We start from the raw sequence: 17,605 nt of genomic DNA on the forward strand, positions 1-17,605 counted from the left end.
CTGCTCTCCTCTCCCTGCTCTCCCCTCCCTGCTCTCCCTCCCTGCTCTCCCCTCCTTGCTCTCCCCTCCTTGCTCTCCTCTCTCTGCTCTCCCCTCCCTGCTCTCCCCTCCCTGCTCTCCCCTCCCTGCTCTCCCCTCCTTGCTCTCCCCTCCTTGCTCTCCTCTCCCTGCTCTCCCCTCCCTGCTCTCCCCTCCCTGTTCTCCCCTCCCTGCTCTCCCCTCCCTGCTCTCCTCTCCCTTCACTCTGCTCCCTGCTCTCCTCTCCCTGCTCTTTTCTCCCTTCACTGCCCTCCCTGCACTCCCCTCCCTGCTCTCCCCTGCCTGCTCTCCCCTCCCTGCTCTCCTCTCCCTGCTCTCCCCTCCCTGCTCTCCCCTCCCTGCTCTCCTCTCCCTGCTCTCTTCTCCCTTCACTGCCCTCCCTGCACTCCCCTCCCTGCTCTCCCCTCCCTGCTCTCCCCTCCTTGCTCTCCCCTCCTTGCTCTCCTCTCCCTGCCCTCCCCTCCCTGCTCTCCCCTCCCTGCTCTCCCCTCCCTGCTCTCCCCTCCCTGCTCTCCTCTCCCTGCTCTCCCCTCCTTGCTCTCCCCTCCTTGCTCTCCTCTCCCTGCCCTCCCCTCCCTGCTCTCCCCTCCCTGCTCTCCCCTCCCTGCTCTCCCCTCCCTGCACTCCCCTCCCTGCTCTCCCCTCCCTGCTCTCCCCTCCGTGCTCTCCTCTCCCCTCCCTGCTCTCCCCTCCCTGCTCTCCTCTCCCTGCTCTCCCCTCCTTGCTCTCCCCTCCTTGCTCTCCTCTCCCTGCCCTCCCCTCCCTGCTCTCCCCTCCCTGCTCTCCCCTCCCTGCTCTCCTCTCCCTGCTCTCTTCTCCCTTCACTGCCCTCCCTGCTCTCCCCTCCCTGCTCCCCCTCCCTGCTCTCCCCTCCCTGCTCTCCCCTCCCTGCTCTCCCCTCCCTGCTCCCCCTCCCTGCTCTCCCCTCCCTGCTCTCCCCTCCCTGCTCCCCCTCCCTGCTCTCCCCTCCCTGCTCTCCCCTCCCTGCTCTCCCCTCCCTGCTCTCCCCTCCCTGCTCCCCCTCCCTGCTCTCCCCTCCCTGCTCTCCCCTCCCTGCTCCCCCTCCCTGCTCTCCCCTCCCTGCTCTCCCCTCCCTGCTCTCCTCTCCCTTCACTCTGCTCCCTGCTCTCCACCCCTGGGCAATGAATTTAGACCCTGGGAGCTGGTTTCCTCAGCTATCCAGTGGGAACAATCCAGGTCCCTACTTTCTTAGGGTCTGTAGGTTGTCCGCACACCACTAATGTCCCCTCATTTTGCAGAGGAGAAAAGCAAGGGCACTGGCGGGCGTGCAGTGAATTTCCCCAAGTGACAGGCAGTATAAAGATGGGCCCGAGCTGGCCACCGAGCTGGGCTGGATGGAGGTGCCGCTGCAGAGCCGTCAGCAGCTGAGCGAGCCAGGAAAGGAGACAGAAGCCCGAGGCCCAGCGGAGCACCCTGAGCTGAGGCTGACTGGGACCAAGGGGCAGCCCTTGACTCTGTCCTGGCGGCACCCACGGGATCTCCAAGCGGATTCTGGGTGGCCACTTCCAGCATCGATAGCCTCCTCTCTCTTTCCTCTACCACCAGTGGCATAATCAACCAAGGAGAGAAGGTTGGAGTCCAGGCGCCTGGCAGCCAGGACACACCAGCCCACAGGGCCACCTGCAGGAGGAAGGGCTCGGTCACCTGTCCCAGGGCCTGCTGCGGGGCCCGTCACCCCCATCTGCTGCCCGGCTGACCCTCCTCTGCTGCAGGGCCTGTCACCCCCATCCTGCTGCCTGGCTGACCCTCCTCTGCTGCAGGGCCTGTCACCCCCATCCTGCTGCCTGGCTGACCCTCCTCTGCTGCAGGGCCCATCACCCCCATCCGCTGCCAGGCTGGCCCTCCTCTGCTGCAGGGCCCATCACACATCCGCTGCCCGGCTGGCCCTCCCGAGGTCTCCCTTGGAAACTTTAGAATGGTGGCCTGCGCACCCTGCTTCTGCCCAAGGAGAGAGCTGGCGACGGGGGCCCTTCTGCTGAGGAGGGAGGCGAGGGTGGGCTTCTGCGCCCAGCAGGCCTGCCAGTCCGTGGCGGGAAAGGTCCTCCTGTCTGCCCTCTGGGTGGAGGGAGCACCCCCCTTGCTCTGAGGACAGACTTGCAGCTTTCACTTCAGAAAACTGCTTTGTTCCCTCCTGTCTGGTTGGCAGAACCTACCTTTGCCATGTTGGAGAGGTATGTCTTTCTTCTTAGTCTTTTGACAAACACAGTGACTTCTGTTAAGAACAATACACGCGACCATCACTGATCCCATAGCGCCATGCCCTTCCAGAGGACAGCGCGGAATGCAAGCCCGTGCCTAGGCTGCCTCCCGCCCAGGAGGCCTCCACACAGCCCGGTCTTTCCACTGTGCGTAGCTCTTTCCCAAATGGCTGGGAGGTCTTGGCAGGGGCGACTTGACCCAAACACTCCCCATCCAGCCCAGGAAAATTAGGTAATCCCAGCATCTGTCGTGCCTGCTTAAAGGAGTTCGGGATTTTTGCCTGGAAACCCCGAGTCCCCAAACGCTCTCACTTCTACAGTGCCCGCCTCCGAAGTGACCAAGGACAGGAAAGGACAAAAGAGAAAACAGACAGAGAGGAGCGCGCTCCCTCCTGAATGTATTCAGGTTTTGCCCCGGGGATGGTCGCCGGCTCTTAGCTGAATTGTTGGGTGAAAGGAGGGCAGCTTCCACCTTCAGGGGCTCCGCCTCTGAGAATGGGTCGCCAGGTATGCAATGACTTGCTCCCTGGCACTCTGCGGCCAGAGAGGAAGCCAGCGAGGGGCTCAGGGGAGGGATAGACCTTGTCTGAAGATAGTCTCAGAGACCAATTCACCTAGAAGGTGCCATTCAAGCAGGGCTTGAACATGTAGGGTCGGAGTGACCCGGGGAGGGGGGTGGAGAGGCAGTCTCGGCAGGAAGAGTGGCAGGAAAGGCCTTCCGGGGGATACCCAGTCTTGTGTGGCTGGGGAGCACCGGTCGGGGTTCCTTGGGGAATGGGGACCAGAGGCCAAGCAGTGAATGACTTGCACAGTGAGTGAAGGAGAGTGGACCCTGAGGGGGCGGGGCCTATGAAAGACATTTAATTGATCAAATCTCTGTTTTAAAATAATCATTGGGTCTAGAGGGGCGGTGACTGAGGTTGGAGGCAGGATGGTGAAGTCACTCGGAAGCTCTGAGTAGGCTAGAGAGGGACAGAGACCGCGAGGGGGTCAGGCAGGTGGTAAGGTGACCCCCGGGAAACGCTTCTTTTCACCTTTCATCACAGCCAGACTGCACTTGCTCTCTGCAGTGTCCACCCTGCTGCCTTTTTGGCTGACACCAGCTTGGCCAGGTGAAAGCTTCCAAGTGGGTCAGACTGGGATAAGATTGCCGATATGAATATGAACACAGCCAGCTGCAGGGGTGGTGGGTAAAAGTTAGACACCGTCCTACTCTGTGGGCCCTCTGACGAGCCAGCAAACAATGTGCAAAGTTAGAAAAGAGAGTGAGAAGATGGGAGGGCTGGGTGATGCGAGCGGCCTGAGAGGGCCCAAGAGAAACAGGACTGGGTGGGGACTGGCCGCTGGAGACAGCGCGAGGCAACGATGGAAACGCGTCACACGGCAGTAGGGGGACATGGCTGTTTCCAGGACCAGAAACATGGCACCCACACAGGCGTGTGCTAGTGTTTAAAGGAATCCGTGGCTGGCCTTGAACAGACAGGTGGCCTGGTGAAAGGTGTGTCAGAGACCAGAACCTGGCAGCCAGACGGAAAGAAAAAGTATTCTAGAAAGCCAGCAGGGAGAGGAGACTACAAAGCTGTGAATGCCTTGGTGGCCCACAGGGTGAGAAACTTAGGCAGATGGGGGTGTTCTAAGGAGAACCTGTGCTCTTTGGAGCCCCTCTGAGAGGACAGAACGCACAAAGAGGTGGAAGGATGTTGGTGCCTGAGCCCTGGCCAGCCCTGCTCAAGGCACAAGCGGTGAGGACCACAGGCTGCCCCAAGGTGCTGGCTCAAGAAAGGTGAGCAGCGCTGCCTGGAGGCAGCAGCAGGTTCTCCCCACCTTTTGACAGTCAGACAGCTTTTCTACGCCTCTAGCACCTTGACCTGTCCAAACTCCATGTTATTATTCATCAGGGGAACTGGTAAAGGGTGTGGTGGATCAGCACAGGGATACACCACTGGCACTAAAATGCAAGCCGGGAGGTCTGAACAGGGTTGTATGCCTGCGTGACCGCGGGTAGGGGAGCGGGGGGCGGGGGTGGGGGTGGGGGCAGGCATTACACAGCTGAGAGTCCTGCCCCATCTGAAAGTCAGATTCTGAATGTACTCTCACAGAATTTATTTTCCCACTGAAACCTACCTTTGAGTTTGGAGATCTGTAAGCGGGCTGGGAAACCTTCCAAAGCATTAAGGAGCCACAGCTTCAATTTCTTACTAAATAACCGGACAGACTTCAGGTACTGAATAGAAACGTCTTCCAGAAAATCGTCAAGGAGGACATCCTCAATTCCCTGCAACAGAAGAGTAGAGACAGCGTGCCGGCCAGTGCAGGTGTCCGCTGGTTACAGGCGGCCTAAGGTGAACTACGCCACAGACCCAGAGAGAAGACCCGCCTGAGCCCTTGCCGCAGCTCACTAGTGGCGCAGGAGCAGAATTTGAATTTTTTCGGAGCTTAAAATGCTGATAGCTGATCCACGGTTGTAAGAAGCACCACACAGGCCATACTAGGCGGGTCAGACCAAAATATTCTCATGGCTGAACCCAGGTGCTGGCTTTCATCCTTTGTGTGAAAAACTTAGAAGCACAAAATTGTCTCCCAGAAAATAAAAAAATAAAAAGTAGCCCTAGCCAGGTGGTTCAGTTGGTTGGAGCATGGTCCCACACACCCAAAGGTTGCGGGTTCGATCCCCAGCTGGGCTTGTATGGGAGGCAACCGGTCAATGATTCTCTCACATTGATGTTTGTCTCTCTCTCTCTCTAAAAATTAGTAAAAACATATCCTCAGGTGAAGATTAAAAAAGAAAAAGGTTCATGACCAGCTTAAAAACAACAACATATTTTCACCATAGAAACTGTAGTGAAAATGTAACCACCCTGAAATTATAACAGTCAGTCTAGACTCAGTTTGGAGTTCCCTGGTCACTGAAACCACAGCTTACCATGTACATTGGCTTTTTCTTTACATGAGGTAACTCGGACTCTCACGGGTTTCAAAAGAAAGGCTGAGCTTTAGGGAAAGATTACAGCTTGTGATCCATCCACCCCACTGTTGGCTCCTCAGAGGCCTGCAGCCAGGGACCTGCAGAGAGGAGGCTCTACCCCAGGCTCTGCACAGCCACCAGCCAAGCGTCTTCCTACCTTGTACATCTGTACGTCGTAGCATTTAAAGAGCTGGCACACTTCAGGCAATGCCATGAGCATGACTGTGTCCTGTGGCAGAGCTTTCCAGAAGGAAGTGAGCAAGTCCTCCACCTGAAGTAAGGCATGGAACAGATCTCCACAATCTCAGTTTGTGCCTGGTGAGACTAACCCCCATATATACTTAACCAGCCCCAAGTGAGAATGGGATGAATTTCATTCCAATTAATGTAAAGCTTAACCTGGCAGCTTTTCTAGTTGGATGGAATAACGTGGAACATATTTTCATGGCAGTTTTCTGGAAGGAAAGCTGTTTTAACCACCAGGGGGCCCCTGTTGGTTATCATAAGTCCTATGATACAGGATGAGGAAATGGCCAGAGGGCACAAACCAGAGTTTAGAATGAATGTTCATTGATGACTGCCCCTCAGTGTGGCTCAGCTCTGAAAGAGGGTGATACTATGTAACCAGAGCAGCTTCCTCCTTGACACCGAGGCACAAGTCACCTAAGGATTATCCAGGCAAAAGAGGCCTGGAGTCTTTCTACACAGGAGCCTTCTTAAGGAAGACAACGGCAGCTCCCTTCCTTTTCGTTAGTTTCCCCCATGTTGACTTTTCAGATCCCATGATTGGCCAATCTGAGTTGCCAGTCAATACTCTTGACTACTAGTGATTTCTGCAGGCCCAAGTGTTCTGGGGCATCCCAGCCCTGACACAGACCTACCAGTGACCTCAGTCAAGGAAGTTAGGGCCAACTTCTGAGCTGCCTGATGATGAACCTCTGCTGTCAGGTGCATGAATTCTAGAGAAGACATCTCCATAGAGACTCTCAGACAGTCAACAAAAAATACAGTAATGGGATGAGCGGGATATATTAATCCTATTCTTCTCAGGTGGGTAAGTTTGAAACATGACCTTTCGGAGTTAGTGGGTTTGAATGAGACAGCAGCCATGGGCTCATCTCTGCTAATTCTGTTATCACCCATGTCCAGAGTCATCAAACACTGCTGCAACAGCTTCAGAAACGTTTCTCTCTGATGTCATTGTCACTGCTCCAGATTTGATGACCCTCCTCACTTCCTACCTGCCTATGACAAAACCTCCTGACCACCCACGCTGCTCCGCTATGGCAGTCTGGGTCACTGCTCCCACAGCCTTCTCCATGAGGCAGAACTCATCACAGGGCAGGCAAGGCCCTCTCTCACTCCAGCCCTCTCCCACATCCCTCCCTGCTGCTTCTCTCCTTTAATTACAATGAAATCTAGTCAAAACGACCTTTCGTCACATGCCTGTGAACTTCCTGCTGCCTGTGTCTGCACCCACTGTTCTACCTGGAATACCTTTCCTACTCCATTTTGTCTGTTGAACCTCAGCTTTTCCACTAGAGTCCAGCTACATGGCCTCCTCTTGGGAACACTATCTACTTATCTCTGTTAACTCTTCCTCTGGGCACCCAGAACAGTCTAATCATACTGTTATTCTAGGACTTGCCATATTGTATCATATTTATTGGCTTATATTGCTCCTTTTAGTACCAGACTATCAGCCTATCAAACCTTATGGAGAATACCTTCCTAGTTCCAGAAATGGTACTGGTTACAAGGTAAGAATTAAGTTAAGATTAATGAGTGAATAAAGAAAAGGAGAAATAGATATCTAATGTGGATATCTATTAATAAACATTACATTAATAAAACAGGTGCCATTCTGAAGACATCGTGGTCTCTATCTTACTATCATGCTTTACACTAAGTACTAAATGTACTTATGCTGAATGAATATTATCACCCAAAGTTGAAGTACTTAGAACACTAAAGCATCAGAAAAGCTTTTTATTTAACTGTGTACTAGTTTCCCTAGATTTCCATTGCAAAAGATAAAACTCAGAATGGTTAAAAGATTTATTCATGTTTTCCACAATCCAATCATTACAATATCCATGTCAAATCACCCTGCTTCAAAGTCTTGCTTCTTTTTCAGTTGGCATCTATACTAATAATAGAGGAATATGCAAATATTCTGGGATGCCTTCACAGTAACAGTAACGACCAAACAGCAGGCTGCGTGGGGTAACCAGACCGGCAGGGGGGTTAGTGAGGGACGACCAAATGACTGAACAGCAGACTGCATGGGGTGGCCAGGTCGGCAGGGGGGCAGTTTGGGGCAACCAGGCTGGTGGTGGGGGGGCAGTTGGGGGTGACCAGGCTGGCAGGGGGACAATTGGGGGTGACCAGGCCAGCAGGGGGGCCAGTTAGGGGAGATCAGATGGGCAGAGGCAGTTTGGGGTGATCAGGCAGGCAGGCAGGTGAGCAGTTAGGAGCCAGTGGTCCCAGATTGTGAGAGGGATGTCTGACTGCTGGTTTAGGCCCGATCCCCGGGATCAGGCCTAAAGCGGCAGTTAGACATCCCCCAAAGGGTCCCAGATTGGAGAGGGTGCAGGCTGGGATGAGGGGACCCCCCCACACACACAAATTTCATGCACCGGGCCTCTAGTGTATCAATAAAATGATTCTTTAACATTATTAAAAATTCAAGGTGAATAATATTATCAACACCCTATTCAAAATCAGCTGAAATTAGAGTCTAAACATAACTGAAGTATATTTATTTATTTATTTTTATTTTTTTAAATTGATTTTAGAGTGAGAGGAAGGGAGGGCGGGAGGGAGTAAGAGAAACATTCATTTGCTGTTCTACTTATCCATGCATTGATTGGTTGCTTCTTGTATGTGCCCCTGACCAAGGATTGAAACCACAGCCTTGGTGTATCAGAATGGCACTTTAACCAGCTGAACTACCTGGCCAGGCTATGAATTATATATAAAGCATAAAGATAGTTATATTAGCACCTTGGAAAGTCTCAAATGATTAAACAATAAAAATATCACCCTCAATAACTCACTCATTATAAAATAGCTGAATTCTAAACCCTTTAGTGTATTAGACGTCCCTTGAGGGGTCTTTTCAAGTAAAATGTTGAACAGTGAGTCATAAATTCTTGTGTTTTATAGATAAAATCCTACCCGCTCAAGTTCTTGGTTCCTCACACTTTGTAGAATGTCTTGACAATAGTTGCAGTATTCATCAGCAAGAAAGGCCACCTAGGAAGGAGATGGGAAATTATTTCATTCTGCAGGCTACTTTAAGAATTAACTTCTCCTCAGAGGCCTTTCTGAGGTCCTTGCACTTCTGATCTGACAGAAACTGAGTGCTTCCTTCTGTGGAGTAATGCATACTTTATTGGCCTACAATTGATGTAGCTTCAATTTTGATGTCTGTACCAACCTTTATAAAGGTCACCAACCATTGACATCTTTCTCCCTAAACCTCAATTTTCTCCCTCCATTTTCCCTAGTCCCAGCTTCTAGAAATCCACATATCTGTTTCCCTTCTTAGTCATGGAAAGCCCTCACTCTAGAAGATGACAGAGTGGTCCCAGGTGCAGCCCTTTTGTAGGACAAGAGCGGAAGACCTAACTCTCCTAACCACCACCAAGTGCAGGAGGAAGTGTTGGCCCTCATGGGCCTTGGAGAAAGCAAATATTACTCCATCTAGTACAACAAAGTTAACAGGAAAAAAAGAAGACATGCACTGTCTGAGGTATCAAAGGTGTAAAAAGTTAGTCTCCCCGCGGCGTGCAAACCTACCATTTTGTAGTACTTCCTTGCCCGTTCTTGCTCCCAGAATGGACATCTCCTGAATTCAGACAAAGGTGATCCAATCTGGTCTATTATTAGTGAATGATTTTCACACTAGGATACCATTTACAGACTTTATTTCTTTAAAAGAAAATGCATTTTCTCACATATAAGCCTTATAATAATCACATCACTTCTATATAATCTTTTATCCATACCTCTGCACACATTACTGACCCCAGCAACTTTACCCCTCATTTCATTTCAAAAGATACTAACCTTCCTTTATAATTCTATGAATTATGGTCATCAAGAAAGAGTTAGAACTTAATATATTACCCAAATGTATCGCTCATGTGGACATATATTACAAGTGCTATATAGTAATGTACAATAAAAATATTATCTATACATTAATTAATGCCACAAATACATTTTTACAGCCCTTGTCCACCTAATTGTCCCTCCTTGAGTCACCATATATGTATTATAAAAATAGCTAGTTGTATCAGAAATCTTGGGCCCTAAATAACAAGGAAAAGGAAGGGTGTGGACTTTTCTTTAGAAGAGCAATTTACAGAAAGGTAAACTTTCTATCAAGGAGAAAAAAAAGGTAACCATTAATGATCAAAGCCAATATTTCTTGAGTGTGGTCCTGAAACCATCTATATTACAATCCCTGGGGGCGAGGACAGAAATCTGTCATTGTAACTAGATTCCCAGTGAGCCACATGTACACTCAAGTTGAAAGTATCAGCTCTAGGCAGACTATTCTTTTTCCAACTCCGCATAAATCTCTACATTGGAACATGGCAAATGCATCATACTTTCACCTGGTCAGAAGAAGTTATCTGAAAATACAGTATTGTAGTAATATAAGAAATTATTAACAAGGAGAATATGAGAGTCAGCTATTACAAAATAAAATAATAAAAGTAAATTTATGTGTTTCTGAAGTCAATTCCCTCAGGCCTTTTCCTGTGAAAAGAACTGATATTGCAGTAAAAAAAAAACAAAACAAAAAAAACACGTTTAAATCATGAACTGAAAGCTAATCTTCACAATATAAACAATCAGAAATCTAAAAAGGTATAGTCCAGAACTCAAATTTGAATTCTGCAGAAGAAGGCCTTCAGGAGAGAACCAGAGGGATTCTCATTCGGGAGGTCATTCAGCATAAAAACAAAGAAAAAGTGAGAAATTCTATTTAGATTTCATAGGCATATTAAATGCAATTTGGGATTTTCAACAGATCCAAGAAATATTATTAGAATTAGTCATTCACTTATTCCACCAACCCTCAGTGCACACATACCATGTGGCAACCCCTAGAGATACAATGGGGGAGCCTTCCTTCCTGTCATGGCCCTTCCCTCTAGGCAACATCTGCCTCCCCTGAGCTACTCCATCAGTTCTCCTCAATGTCTTTATTCTTCTGGCATCCTTGAAGATACAACTGCCAGAATTATCACTCCCAAAGTAAATGCATCCTGTCACTCTCCTTCTGAAGATGCCTCACTGGTTTCTGACAGTCTTTTGGGCAAAATCCAAATTCCTCACCCTGGCATTGACAAGCTGCCCACTGTCTGGACCTCACGCAGCGTCTCCTGCTCCCCAACATTCTCACTTCTGGCTCCTCACTGCCCACATACATCTCAGCACAAGTGCAAGTTATACCCTCAAGAAAAATGTCGCCTAAAGAAGGACCCTTGTGACCCTTCCAGAACCAGCTCAAGGGCAGTGTTGCAAGCAGAATAAAAGCTCCCAAAGATGTCTATATCCCAATCCCTGGAACCCTACCTGGCAAAAGGGACATTGCAGGTGTGATTAAGGCTAAGGACCTTGAGATGAGGAGATTATCCTGGATCATCCAGATGACCCCTAATGTAACCAAAAGAGTCCTTAAAAGCAAAGAACCTTTCCCAGATGCAGAAAATTGTAGAGACGGCAGCATGGAGAAGGACTCAGCCTGACTTTGCTGGCTTTCAAGACTTAGGAAGAGCCACAAGCCAAGGAACAGGACAGCCCAGGGGTGGGCAAACTTTTTGACTCGAGGGCCACAATGGGTTCTTAAACTGGACCGGAGGGCCGGAACAAAAGCATGGATGGAGTGTTTGTGTGAACTAATATAAATTCAAAGTAAACATCAGTACATAAAAGGGTACGGTCTTTTTTTTTATTTTTTTAGTTTTATTCATTTCAAACGGGCCGGATCCGGCCCGCGGGCTGTAGTTTGCCCATGGCTGGGACAGCCTCTAGAAGCTGGAAAAGTCAAAGAATTGGTTCTCTCCTAAGTCCCCCAGAATGAACACAGCCCTGTGAACCCTTTGATCTTAGTTTAAACAAGAGGAGAAACTGTGTTGGTCTTGTGACCTATAGAACTACAAGATAATAAATTTGTATTGTTTTAAGCCACCAAATTTGTGCTAATTTATTACAGCAACAATAGGAAATGAACACAGGCTACCTTTTCTGGGAAAGCCCACCACAACCTTTTTCCTCCCTCCCATCTTGGAGTTCCCACCCCACTGATGGCTTGCATTGCCTATTGAACACATTTGTTTCATGTCTATCTCAGCTCTCCAACTATAAATCTGTGTGGGCTGTGTGCAGTCTTTTGTTGAGCCTTGATTGCTAATGGCATCTCTAAGAGGAATTGACCTCCAAGCCAACTGGCTGTGAGGACCAGCTGCGACTACAGTGGGAGAGCTGCTGTGCAGGAGACACCCTTATGGTGGAGGACTTGCTTCAGTGGGGCTTTGGTGCTCACAGAGTCTTCCCCTTGAGTGTCATTTGTGGATGCATAGAGTTGTATTTTGATATGGTCTGAAGTTGTTCACTGGTGCACTGGCTCTAGGGCCTCCCAGGAGGTACAAAGTCAGCCACTAACTGGGGCCACCTGGCAGGAGCTACAAAGAGATCTCTAATAGTTGATACTTCTATTGGGCTAGGAAGTGCCAAGGTGAGGCCCAGCTGTGAAGTAAGGCAGACTGGTGCTAGTGCTGGATCTTGGGCCTTTTATTGATAGGTTTGGGGCATGCTGTCACCAGCTGCAGCTTGTTTGAGAGATTTTAGAAAACTTTGAAGCCTGATCCAGGACATGCCATTCATATTTAAAAGCAGCTGCCAACAGCTTGGGTGGGGCTGCAAATTGGATGGTGCAAGATCTCAGGAAATCACCAGGGTGGAGTGAACAGTGTGGGTCACTCTGATGGAAACTCAGATATGGATGCCAGTCATCTCTACAGTGGAGGAGGTGCTAGTACAGGAACAATGGCCCCCAGAGCACCCCTGTGTGGGACAAAGCTGCCCCTGAATTTCCACCCCAATTCCAGGGAGTACAGCTCCTCTTCAAATGTCCATGGATTACCTCAAAGCCACCGCCCAGCACTGGAGCTCAGAGGAAGCAAGACTGTGTAAGTTCATGTGTGAGCCCTTTAAGAGGAACACCTGGGACTCCAGCAGTCTCTGCATTACTCAGCCACAATCCTTGCTAGTTTTTACAGCCCAAAGTTGTGGGGACTTCTCTTCCCAGCTCTGGAACCCTGGGCTGGGGGTCTGGTGTGAGGCTGGGACTCCCAGCTTCTCATGGGAGGCCTTGAAGACATCCTTCTTGACTTAAAAAAAAAACCCAAAAAAACAATGCACATGGGTGCTAGACCAGCCTGTTCAGTGCCTCCTCCCCTTCTACCAGTCTCAATGTGCTTTCTTCTTTACTTCTCTAGTGGTAGGAATTCCATTCAGCCAGGTTTCAGGCAGTTCTTAATGATGGCTGCTCTGTATTATAGTTGTAATTTTGATTTGCTTGTGGGAGCAGTGAGTACAGGTGTTTACCTATGCTGCCATCTTGGTTCTTCTCTGTTGTTGTTTTTTATATTCCAAATCACTGACTTGATTTTCAGCATCATCTACTCTACTCTTAACTCCCTGTAAATTATTCTTCATTTCCATTAGTGTATCTTTCATTTCTGACTGGTTCTTTTTTTGGTTTCTATGTTCTTTTTCATGCTGTTGAAGTTCTCACTAAGTTCTTTGAACATCCTTATAACTATTCTTGTGAACTCTATCGTATAGTTTGCTTGCCTCCATTTCATTTAGTTCTTTTTCTGAAGATTTCGCCTGTTCATTCCTTTGGAACTAGTTTCTTTGTCTCTGCACTTTGGCTGCTTCCCTGTGTTTATTTCTATGTATTAGGTAAAACTGCTACATCTCCCTGACTTGGTAGAGTCTCCTTGTGTAATGGGTGTCCTGTGGGGCCCAGTGGTACAGCTTCCCCAGTCACGGGAGCTGGGCACTCCAGGTGTGCCCCTGTGTGGACTGTGTGCACTGTCTTGTTGTAGTTGATTGTTGTTGGCATCACTGAAAGAGATTGACTCTCAGGCCAATCAGCTGTGAGGACTGGCTGAGACTACAGCAGAGGAGCTTCCATGTAGAAGTCAATGCAGTCTCAGTGTGGCTTCTTCTTTAAATCCCAAGTTGTAGAACTTCCATTCAGCTAGATTTCAGGTGGTTCTGAATGGTGTTTGTTTTATAAATTAGTTGTAATTTTGATGTGGTTGTGGGATGATTTGAGTACCACATTTACCTATGCTGCCATCTTGACCAGAAGTATCCAAAACTGTATTCTATTCAAATATAGAGAGTATAGCTTTTTTATTTGTATTTTTTGTTTTCTTTAATATCTCAATCAGCCTTCAAGAGTGCTAGTCACAGAATATGTTTTCAAAAAGTTGTCCATTCAATAACAATTGTCAACAAGATAGCATCAAAGAGCTATCATGTTGTTTTGGACAACTAAAGTAAAATTCAACTCGTGGTGTCATAGCTATTAATAACTCTGGTGTCCCAATTTAAAGAGCTATCATTGTAATATAGAAACACTCCAACACAGATTTATCATTCACAAAATATACAACCTTTTTAATTACAGTGAAAGAAACATTAAACAGCAGATGGGCAGCCACACAGTATGGTCCTTGAAGACAGGACTTCATCTGTCCCCACATAATGTGTGGACACATTTTGTGGACACTCAACAATCTGGTTGAATTGATGAGTGGTTAAGACTACACATAAGAACATTATACACAGGAAAATATATGTATCTAATTAAGGAATTACTGAATATTTCTGGGTCTGTTATAGTAAAATATATTTTATTCAGCACTCACAGTTCCGTCTTGTTGGATAATGCTGCCATAATTAGTAGATTTTTCAAAGGCAATGACGTCTCCACTGTGACAGAACAGATAACAGAGTAATAATTTTAGTAAGACACTTATTTCTGAGCATAGGAATAAAGTTTCTTTTGCAGTGAGGTAATTTGTATGGGGAATAACTTTTATTTCAAAACCATTCTTGAAGTTTATATCCAAAACTGGTGATTATCTCCTGATTGCAGTTATTAAAAAAATCCATTTCTATAACTGGGACAACTACATATTAATATTAATGGTTTATTCACTACAGAAGGAGGATATTATGTCATTATGGGTAGAGCTCACTCCTGTGAGAAAAGAAAAATTATTATGGATATGAAGTCTTATACTTTCTGACATGAGGTTTAAAATGATCAATTCAGAAACAATGATACCCTCTGAATTGATGGATATAACAGAGCACCTTCACAGAACAAGGAAAATGAGAGTCTAAGTTCCATTTCACCATGCCTCTTGGATTCATATATTATACTGGAAACATGTATATGTCATGGAGAACAAACTCAGTTTTACCCATGTGGTGTGGTACATTTTCCCTTTAATAGTGGGCATTTGAGAAACTGGGAGCAAAGGAACCTCAACTTTTCACAGGGAATGTGCATTCTTCAGATGCCAGAAGATAGTTTCCTCACTATCTTCAGAGCTGTGGCAGCTCTGTCCACTCCAACACATTTCCTCCCACTTGATTGTTCTGACTCTACCTAAACACACAAAGAGAAGAGGAAGCCACCAGACTAACACTACTTTTGGAAGCAATGTCTTCAAGGCAGAGGTGGCTTGGGAGGTGGGTGAGAGTCAGAGAGGAGGTGAAAGGAAACAGCTTTTATCTCACATATAAAGGTCCTACATCCCCTCCCAGTCTCTCCAAAGCCCCAGGAGCTCTCTCCTGAAGGTTTGTGTTAGTTCATTGTCCAACTCAACTCATGGAAAACTGGGCTGAATACTTGACACCCATCTGGTCAATGTTTCCGTGTAACACTCTATTTAAAATACGGAAGATAGATCCAGGGTCTGGAAGCAAATACACTAAAAAGTCACTCCCATTTTATCATTTAATAAAAGTTGTTATCACAACAGGAATTGATCTTTGGACTGCTCAATGGCAAGAAAGTTTCAGGACATTGTTCAAACTGGAAGGAATATATATAAATATTTGGGGTGGGGGTTGGTTGCCCAACATCTGTGAAGTTGAAAATCTGTATATAACTTAAGCTGGCCCTTTGAATACATGACTTTCCAACCACCAGTTGACCCTTGAACAACTGGGCTTGAATTGCTCAGGTCAATTGAACTGTTTCAATTTAATTTAGTGAGTCAATTGAACTGAGCAGGTCAATTGAAAAATCTACATATAAATGAATCCCATATAGCTTGAATCAACTATATATCTACACATAGGATGATGCAAGGAGAGCCAAGGTTAAGAATTTAAAATGTTTTAGAATTCTACTTTTTGTGTCTCAATGGTATCTTCTTGGGTAAATATGGACAATGGTGGAGTTTCTCTTGGTAAAATTTATAAACAGCCCATTGCCACACAGATTCTAGGACGTTATATCAATAAGAACAACAAACAATAAAACAATTAATAAAATCTTGAATGAAAGAAGACAGAAGAAAATGTCAGAAATGAAAGTTAACTGAATAAAGGGCAGTCATCAACCTTTAAGAGACGTCTTAAAAATCACTTGAGATTTTCTTCAACTAAATTGGAAGTAGGGCAATTTCTCTATCATTCCACATGTTAACATGCTATTCCTAATAAGTTTTCTTTAGAAAATGAATATATTCAATTGCATCCATCCACCCATCCATCTATCCAACCACTCATCCAACTGTCCATTTCTTATTCATTCATCAAATGCCTACTCTATGTTAGGCTTTGTTCTAGACCAGCGGTTCTCAACCTGTGGGTCGCGAACCCCTTGGTGGTCGAACGACCCTTTCACAGGGGTCTCCTAAGACCATCCTGCATATCAGATATTTACATTATGATTCATAACAGTAGCAACATTACAGTTATGCAGTAGCAACGAAAATAATTTTATGGTTGGGTCACAACATGAGGAACTGTATTTAAAGGGCCAGAAGGTTGAGAACCGCTGTCTAGAGACCTAGTGGGAATAGCTGTGGCAGATAAGGTCTCTTCTTACAGAAGTTATAGCTTAAGAGGAGGAAAGATGTTACACAAATAATTTCAAAGAGATTGAGGGAAGGTTTTGACAGATGAAATATAGGTTTTTGGGCAACATATGTTCAGGGACCATCCTATTCTCTTGTTAGTTCGACAGTTTACATCCCTGTAAACTAGCAGCTGGATAAGCTCAAGAGAGCTTCACTTGTGATTAACTAGTGTGCTTTGGTTGGAACATTACACAACACCATCTCTGGACAGCACTTCTTAAACTCTTTCCCTGACAATAATCTTCAGGAGACATGCCGTTGTACCCAGAAACAGGAGTCGGAAAGCTGGAAGTTCTAGTTTTTGATTAAATAAATGACATGGGAAGACCTCACCTATCACTTCCCTCTCCCTCCCAACCCTGACCCTGGTAGCTTTGGAGGCCAGTCGCCTGAGTGATGCTATCACGTATTTTGGGTTTTTAAATGAAACTCCCATGTTTCTGCCATGTGTTCAATGCAGAATGAGTTTGATTCAATCGCCATTGAAAGGAGAGTGGTGTCAACCTTTCGCTGTTATAAGGAAAACTGAGAGGGAAATTAGGCCTATGTGTGGCAGACAAGGGGGCACCATCCTAATATAGTCACTGGGGAGCTATGTCATTTTTGTAGTTTCAATAGTTGTTGTTTCAATGCTACATAGGGATTTTATGCATTGAAACAACTATAATGGAAAAAGGAATATTTATCAACCCCATGGAGAGATGAGACCTGTAAAATGGTCCTCATCACTACCTGCCCAGGCCATGACATCTGGAATGCCCTAATTAAAATGAATTGATTATCACATGGGTCAACATATAGGTTTGGTGATAGCCTATTTATTTATTTTAAAAATTATCTAGTCTTACAGAACATATGCAAGCAAAGCTCCATGAAGATATGCATGATTAAAAGGTGAGTGAGAGGCAATATTAGACAATGGCTACAAAGCAGATGAGCAGAGAATCAGTGAATCAGTGAATCAGTGCTGGAGACCAGCCTCAGGCAAAAGGGTGACTGTGAAGTGCCAAGTTAAAGGCATCAGCTCTTAGAGGTTCTGACCAACTAGGTCGAATGAACACTTTAGGCAATGGCTGTGCTTTAATCTTGCAGGCACGGCGTGGCTGGGGGAGAAAGTGAACTATGCAGGCAGTGTGCCCCCTTCTGCACACCGGGGACTACCCCCCAAGAGGAGGGTCAGTGAG

At 46.8% G+C, this 17,605-nt stretch overlaps 1 protein-coding gene across 1 annotated transcript in view; it reads right to left on the reverse strand.

Moving 5' to 3' along the window:
• Positions 1–17,605, reverse strand: part of RFX8 (regulatory factor X8) — a gene marked incomplete at its 5' end in the record, with an annotated part of 53,051 nt that overhangs the window by 15,085 nt on the left and 20,361 nt on the right. Inside the window, 6 exon segments of the mRNA XM_036355476.1 lie at positions 2,214–2,272; positions 4,383–4,533; positions 5,381–5,494; positions 8,428–8,481; positions 9,028–9,132; positions 14,190–14,253. Of these exon segments, the coding sequence (XP_036211369.1) occupies positions 2,214–2,272; positions 4,383–4,533; positions 5,381–5,494; positions 8,428–8,481; positions 9,028–9,132; positions 14,190–14,253 (547 nt within the window).

Source organism: Myotis myotis, unplaced genomic scaffold (genome assembly GCF_014108235.1).
Source record: "Myotis myotis isolate mMyoMyo1 unplaced genomic scaffold, mMyoMyo1.p scaffold_m19_p_22, whole genome shotgun sequence".
Taxonomy (NCBI): domain Eukaryota; kingdom Metazoa; phylum Chordata; class Mammalia; order Chiroptera; family Vespertilionidae; genus Myotis; species Myotis myotis.